The following is an 8795-nucleotide window of genomic DNA, read 5'->3' as shown; positions in this document are numbered from 1 at the left end:
ATCGGATTTTCATGTATCAAACTTTACTACTTTTGATACATCTTGTGTATGTATCAGATTCTCATGTATCAAGATTTAATGTTTCTGATACATAGTGTTTTTTTAAATGTTGTTTTTTTTTGAAGATTTACTGCTTCTGATACATCTTGTTTATGTATCAGATTCTAATGTATCAAGATTTAATGATTCTGATACATCTATATTTATGTATCGGATTTTCATATATCAAGTTTTACTGCTTCTAATACATCTTTTGTATGTATCAGATTCTCATATATCAAGATTTAATGCTTCTGATATATCGTGTTTATGTATCAAGTTCAAGTTGTATTTAATTATTTTCTATATCAATGCAGGGAATGAAGTACGTCATCAAGAAGATCCCTTCCCACTCCTTGATATTCGGCACTGCATATACGGCTAATTTTATTGATGATTTCAAATCATCAATAGGTGAAGAAGCTATACAGTTATTTAGGCAAATCAGATTTGGTCACTACCTACATATGCCACAGTGCAATTTTCAAGGGCAAATCATCAAATGCCTCTTACTTCTTGAGGTAGAGCAAAAAAACAAAGAGGAATTGCACACTCGTCATGTGCAAGGTAATATACTCCGATTTACAATAAAGAAAGTTGCTATTATTACTGGTTTGCGATGTACCGGTAATATCAATAATTTTCGGTACCCAGATGCACCAACAAGTAGATTGTTCTCTAAATATTTTCCTGGTGCAAAAAATGGCGTCAACAAAGCACATTTCGTTTAGCGTTTTCTAGTTGGAGGATGGGAAACAAATGAAGACGTTGTTCAGATGGCTATTCTCTACTTCATCCACACTTTTGTTTTTTCTCAACTAGGTGATTCACCTATTTCTGTTGATGATTTTAAGATGATAGAGGATGGTAGGTATGAGCAATACCCATAGGGTAAAATAGCATTTTCCAAATTGATAAAAGGAATGAGGCAGGAGTTTATGACAAACAAATGTATCGTTTGGGAGGCATATCATACGCTCTGAATGCATGAATCTACGAATGTGCATCTCAGGTGACTTGTGAAATTATTGTAAGAGTGGGCAATAAAATTCCCAAAATTCTTAATTGATGTGTTATTGCCGTCAAGCCAAAATTTGAGACCTTCATGTCTACCATATTCAGTGAGGTATATGCACTGAAGATTATTCGTTTATGCACTGACTCATTATACATAACATCTAAGATACATTATATATTCCTGACCTTGATACAATAGTATTTATTGATTTATTTTCTTATTAGCAACAAATCTTTTTTACAGTATCCATGCTCCAACATTGTGTCATCTCAATATGAAATGGAATCTATTTTCATTCCTGGCATTGAACATCAATCTGAAGCTGCTACATCAGCTTCCAAGGTCAATTTTATAGAACCTCAAGAAGTCCCCGGATTTGAGGACTTTTCAACAAAACCACCCACAGAATTATTAAGAAGATCCAGTCATGTTGCTGATACATCTTCTCCACCTCCTCCCAAAAGAATAAAGACTACCCCTGCTAAAGAACCAATTCAAGTAAAAGCAGATAACATACATAAGGATGTCATACCACCAAATCCATCAGAAAAGCTTGTTTCTACTAATACAGAACCAGCGGCAAAGTCAGTGGTAGGCGGTTAATCTTCTGGTCATTCGGAGCAAATTGTTCGCATGCAATTCAAAGCATTAAAGAAGTCTCTAAAGAAATACGTAAGTTATTACTATAAGATGTATCTCACATAATATACATTTAATAAGTTGATACATTCTGATTTTTTATATTATTGTATTAAAGTTGACCGGAAGTTCAAGCGATTAGAGAATAAAATTGATTCAAATCATATTGATCTTTTGAAAGCCATCGACAATATAGTGCACCACATGACTGACATATCATCTCAAATTAAAAAAGATATTTTTGTTCAACCATTCCATGTGGTGGAACAACAAGAAGCACCTACTGTATTGGAGGAGCACAATGATCCAAATAAATCTGACCCACCCCCCACCCCCCCCAAAGCAAATGACAATCTCATGTCCAGGAAGATATTAAAGTAGATACATCACGTAATTATTGATATTTATATTTTGATATACTTTTAAACTATTAGATACATTTCATTTTTATATATCAGATATTTAATTTTCTTTGTAATTGTCATATATCATAAGTAAATGTTATTATGTTTGCAGAAAGATGAACCATCCAACATGATACAACAGGTGGATGATGTATCATAACAAAAAATTATATCAGATAAACCAGAACATTTGAACAACATGTTTCTCCTGATACATTAAAGGTAATGTATCAGAATCAAAGTTCTGACCAATCTGATGCTACATATATCTTGAATTTGCTAAACCTGTGATGATATATAGTTATTGATACATTCCATGCTCATATGTAATAAGTAAATGTTATTATGTTTGCAGGAAGCTGAACCATCCAATACGATAGAACAGGTGGATGATGTATCAGAACACAACATTATATCAGATGCTGCAGAATCTTTTCAACAGCATCTGTCAACTGATACATTAAAGGTAATGTATTAGAACTAAAGTTATTAAAGGTAATGTATCATTTCAACAGTTATTTTCTTAAATAATAGTTATTATTACATTTGTAAGAACCAGAAACATCCATTATTCCACCACAACTAAAGGATGTATCAGCACACCAAATGGAACCAGCTAGAGCAGATCCTTTTCAGGTATTTGTTGGTTCTGATACATTAAAGGTAATGTATCAGATAAATAATTGTGATATATTCAACATTAATAAGTTTAATACTGACGTTATACATTTCATTTAGAATAATGCCATGAAAGATGCAAAAGAGTCTGTTGGTAATACTGATAAAGTTGAAGAGCATGTTGAGCAGATTGATAAAAAAAACAAGTGCTCGGTAATATGAATCAATTATATCTGATTTATTAAATTAAATAGGTTTTATTATACTAAAGTCATTATGTTTTTATAATTCTTCAAAATTAGGAATCCAATACTTCAACATCGATATCTCTTGAAACTCTGGATGTGATAGATGCTCTAATATACGGACTTCCATTATCGGTCATGCCATGTTGTTAGTCATGAACAGATAGTTCAGGATGAATGTCTACTACGTGATAGTCAGCTACCTACCACTCTTCCATCAAAATCCAATGTATTTCCAGATGATGTGAAGACACATTTTCCAAGAAGTAGGCTGTCTTCTAAGATCTTACAATCGTCGTATCTAATAAAATTTGGGTCGAGTGAAAAGGGTAAGGAAAAACTGACATCAGTTAGGCATCAAACACACCCTTTTGAAGGTTTTGGCATATGCTATCATCCCCCAACCGAGCTTATCTGGGAATACTCCCAATAGAGAGATAAAGGACTATTAAAATCGCATGCCAACAAGTAAGTATTATATTTACAACTTATATCAACACAAGCTGTTTATTATATATGTTCTGTCATTTTAATATAAGTTTCCATTCAGAAAACCAAAGGAGGAACATTACATATCCAAATTCTCTTTATTCGGGTTTGAAAAAATGAAAGTGGCATTTCCTCAAGATAAGAACTGGTTCTACCTTATGTCACAGCCGAATAGATGCTGGAATGATGAGTTAATCATTTCTTCATAGAGCATCTATTATATGTCAGTCACAATTTCTGATACATAGATATTATGTTTCAGATACATCCAGCACAGCAGTTTCTACCCTATTTAAAAACTATGTATCAGTTTGTATAACTAATACTTTTTAAAAATGTGCAGCACATCGATGTAATATTTTACTACCTTCGAAAGAAATCCAAGATACAATTAGGCAATCAGTATCAATACACAACAATAAACTGTATTTTTAAAATTTTTATCAAATCTGCACACACACGATACTATCACATTCCACCTGACATTTCTACCCAAGAAGATATGGCAAAGGCCTCTGTTATATCCCATCACGAGAGATCTATGAAGAACATAATAAAAGGTTTCTCAATACCTGTTGGGTTGCCCTGGCATTTGGTAGATGAGGTATACATCCCGGTAAATTATGATAGAGATTTTCATTGGGTTCTTATGGTGGTTGTTTTGAAACAGAGGTTGATACGTGTGTATGATTCATCACCTGGAAGAAGAACTAGCAACCCTTCCTTAGAGATTCAAAGGATAACAGTAATGCTACCTACATAACTCCAAGATAGTGGTCTTTTGAGAAGAATGAATGTACTGATTAGTCATCACTTGATTCATACAAGGACAAATCAACCGAAAACATGCTTGAATCATATCACCCTTTTGCAGTTGAATACGTTGAAGGCATTGCGCAATAAGGAAGCGATAGCTTGTGAGTATTAACAAATATTCATATTTAAATCATTAATAGGTTAATTTTTTTAAAAGTTGTGTATTCATTTCTTTGCAGGGATTGTGGTGTTTTTTGGCTATTTTTGTTGAATATATTAGTGATGAAATTTCTATTCCAACTACTGGACTACACGCCGAATTCTTCCATTCAAAATATGCCGCACTACTATGGAATTATGGTTATTGGAAGGCCAAGGATGGCTATGTTAGTGAAAACAACGATAAAAAAAAACCTAAGAAAGATTTCATCTCTCCTAATCAAGGAGAATCGATGGACGTCGAGTAGTTTTTTTTTTAATTTTGTAGTAGTAGAATGAACAATTATGTTTTAGCAACAATAGTAAACATTTTTTTCTCTATTCAATAATTTAGCAGACTTTTAAGCTTTTCTCATATTTATGTATCATATTCTAATGTATCAAACTTGAATGCTTGTGAGACATCTTATTTATTTATCAGATTTTTATTTATCAATCTTTAATGCTTATGATATATCTTGTTTTTATATCATATTCTCATGTATCAAACTTGATTGCTTCTAACACATTTTTTTATGTATCAGATTCTAATGTATCAAAATTTAATAATTCTGATACATCTATATTTATGTATCAGAATCTCATGTATCAAGTTTTTACAGCTTTTGATACATATACTTTATGTATCAGATTATAATATATCAAGATTTAATAATTTTGATACATCTATATTTATGTATCAGAATCTCATGTATCAAGCTTTACAGCTTCTGATACATCTAGTTTATGTATCAGATTATAATATTTCAAGATTTAATGATTCTGATACATCTACATTTATGTATCATAATCTCATATATCAAGCTTTAACGCTCTTGATACATCTAGTTTATGTATCAGATTATAATATTTCAAGATTTAATGATTTTGATACATCTACATTTATGTATCAGAATCTTATGTATCAAGCTTTTCAGCTTATGATACATTTAGATTATACTTCAGATTCTCATGTATCAAGATTTAATGATTCTGATACATCTACATTTATGTACCAGATTATCATGTATCAAGCTTTATAGCTCCTGATACATCTTGTTTTTATATCATATTCTCATGGAGCAAGATTTAATGATCTTATATATCTACATTTATGTATCAAAATCTCATGTATCAAGTTTTACTGCTTCTGATATATCTACAACTTATATCAATACAACATGTTATGTATCAACCACAATTCAGTTAAAAACTAATACAACAATCTTCAAAGTATCAACCCTTAATACGTCGAATGTTTATGTATCCTCTATTCTCATGTATCAGATTCGAAATTACTAGATCAATACCAAGTAACTTATAATGAAAATAATTACCAACTATCCATGTATCAATTATTGATATTCAATTACTATTATGGTTAATTGATATATGTATCAAATACAATCCTACACTGTAAAAAAAACTATGTAGATGTAAGTACATGATCCAAATAGAATGTATCTGGGATAACAAAACATCATTTCTCTTTGCGAATGAAATTATAAGTCTTTCTGTTGTGGCCTTCATGGCCATAACGACCACAAGAATTTATGCTCGTTCTTATCTTCTCACTAGAGTACTTTTTTCTTCCTTTTTTTGGTCTTTCTGGCATCCTTTTATATCTTGGTGGCAAGACAAATTCTTTCAAAATTCTTTTTGGAACAGACCAATTTTTCTTATCTGGCATTGAAACCATTGTCAATTCATAAGTATTTGCCAATGCCTCTGGCTTGTAGTAATCACAACAGTATGAGTGCATGTTTGTAATGTTCTTGCTCTTCAATACTGCAATTACGTTTGAACATGGTATCTCGTCTAGTTGAAACATGCCACAATAGCATATTTTTATTTCAAGACATACAATGTATCTTATACCTGATTCATAAACAAAATAAATATATTCTGATTAAACAACAACCTGCAGGAAATAATTATCACATATATGTATCAAAACTGATGTATCAGGAAATAATGATCACAGAAAATACAGAACTGATGTATCATATAGCTATGTATCAAGCAACTATGTATCAAGTAGATATCTATTTAAAAATAACTAGTGTGTACCTTCATCTCAAACACTTCATCGTGTTTGATACTAGGATCTCTTCAAATTTCCTACCTAAAGTATATTTTGTATAAGCTGCTGCTATTTTCCTATTTTTGTAGTTCCAAGCACCAAATAACATTCTTGTTTTCTCTAAAAAGTCAATTATAGGCAGCTCTCGCGCTTCAACAAGACATTCATTGATACATTCTGCGATGTTAGAAGTCATCATTCTTCCCTTGTTGACAGTTGCATAAACCCTTGACCACTTTTCGTACCCCACATTTTTCAAATACTCTGTCACCCGGTGATCAATTTTTTTAATTTTTACCATTAATTTTTCGAATTCATCTTTTTGATATGCCTTTCCCATCGAGTAGAAGAGGTCACTTAGTACAACTTTGCTTCTCCTATAGTTAGTACAAATATCTTTCCATATATGTCATATGCATGCAAAGTGAGGGATATTGGAAAATACCATGTTTACACTTTTGATTATGCTTTCATTTCTATCTGATACAACACAGATATTGTCCCTCTCACCAAATGCATTTTTGAAGTTTTGAAAAAACTACGTTCATGATGAATCATTTTTTGTATCAATAACACCATACGCCAATGGCAATATGCAACCTAAAAAATTACTAACAGCGATAACATCGTTATTAGAATTTATCAGATTCACAACAAATGTGTCACCTAAGATGATGCAGTGTTATTCAATACGCAACAGTAACAAAAAGTAATACCTGCCCCATCAAGTGTGCTAGCTGATACAAATGTCCCTTTATAAGGTCCATCAAGATGTGCACCATCAACAACAACTACAAATCGACAAAACTGAAACCCCCTCATCAATGGCCTTAACGCTACGAACAGATATATGAACTCATCAGTTGGTGACTTGTGCATACTTATGTATGAATTTGGATATACGGTTTTTATCATATGTATGTATAGAGGCAGCTGTCTATATCCATCAACAGATTTTCCCCTTAACATCTCCAAGGCATGTTCTTTTGAACGTCATGCTTATTGATAGGTAATATCAATTCCATACACTGCTTTAATATCCTCTCATATATCATTAGGGGTGTGAATTCTCTTATGATTAACCAATTTAGGTGTCGTGAATGTACTTACAAAAGCCTTTGTAGCATGAACTTTGCTGAAAATCCTACCTCTTAGTGCACATGAATGTTCACTATTGAAATAACTCACTTTGAATATATTGGATTTTTTCCAACATGATGCTTTCATTCTCCAACAACAGTCGTCTGAATAGCATATTAACACATAACTGCACAATTTTAAGAAAAACAGTTAACATATATCAGATACACAGAGATTCATATGTATCTGATACATTCTGACAACAATTATTTTAACTGTTGTACCTGATACATACTACTTAGTATGTATCATGAATATAAACCAACAAAATTAACTTTTTGAAATTAAATTTCCAAAATCAGCAAATTCACATACCTTTTACTGTCAGATCTTTTGACTTTGAAATTGAATCCATTATCAACTTTGTATTTGTCCATTACATCAAATAGTGTTGCTTTGTCCTTATACAATTGATTTTCCTTCACTTTCGCACCAATTGTATTAGTTATGTAGTTCTTCACATTCAATTTCGATATATAACAAGCTGCAGAATTACCAGATTCCTCTAAACTAGAAATTTGTGACTCATTCGTGTTTGATTCGACATAAATAATTGCTCCAGATGTAGCGTCGAATGATTGTAACTCACATCTCTTTTTATCAAAAGTTGATATGCATAGGGGATACTTTATGAATCCAGGCTCGTTCTTCTTCAACTCTATGTAAAGATTAACACCCATATCATTACGAATAATCATTGGCAATGAGTTACCTTGAATGATGTATTGAATTTCAATATTTTTCACTGATTCATCTATGGTCAATTCAACAGCGATTATTGTTTTTAGATTTGAGTAAGATACATTATCGCCCACTACGATTCCATCACTTTTGTATCGTTCATAACTCACCTTGGATTGCCAAACTCCAGAATGTCTCAGTAGTATTATGATATTCATCTTGTTTCGCTTGATGAAAATCAAATTTTGATTTAAATTTTTTGTTCACAGTAACGCTCTGTTTTTTTGAGTTTTTCTTCATGTACATAACTGTTACTTTTTTTTAACGATTAATTCCATTAATTAGAACGATAATTGATTAAAAGAACCAATCATAACTTAATTTACATTACTATCCATAAATAACTCAACAACATTAATTATTCTACAACAAAATATGATGTATCAACAAAATAAGTAATGTATCAGAAATATGGGGAAAAAATG

At 31.7% G+C, this 8795-nt stretch overlaps 1 protein-coding gene across 1 annotated transcript; it reads right to left on the bottom strand.

Moving 5' to 3' along the window:
- Positions 1-7033: 7033 nt before the first annotated feature.
- Positions 7034-8528, bottom strand: LOC129870240 (uncharacterized). The gene is made up of 5 exons (XM_055944942.1): positions 8342-8528; positions 7945-8053; positions 7600-7756; positions 7206-7296; positions 7034-7089 (listed from the first exon to the last, which is right to left on the bottom strand). The coding sequence occupies exons 1-5, from the start codon at positions 8526-8528 to the stop codon at positions 7034-7036; spliced, it is 600 nt and encodes a 199-aa protein (XP_055800917.1).
- Positions 8529-8795: the final 267 nt, after the last annotated feature.

The sequence above is a fragment of the Solanum dulcamara genome, chromosome 2 (genome assembly GCF_947179165.1).
Source record: "Solanum dulcamara chromosome 2, daSolDulc1.2, whole genome shotgun sequence".
NCBI lineage: Eukaryota > Viridiplantae > Streptophyta > Magnoliopsida > Solanales > Solanaceae > Solanum > Solanum dulcamara.
The sequence above is the reverse complement of the archived record's forward strand: the minus strand, read 5'-3'. Positions and strand labels throughout refer to the sequence as shown.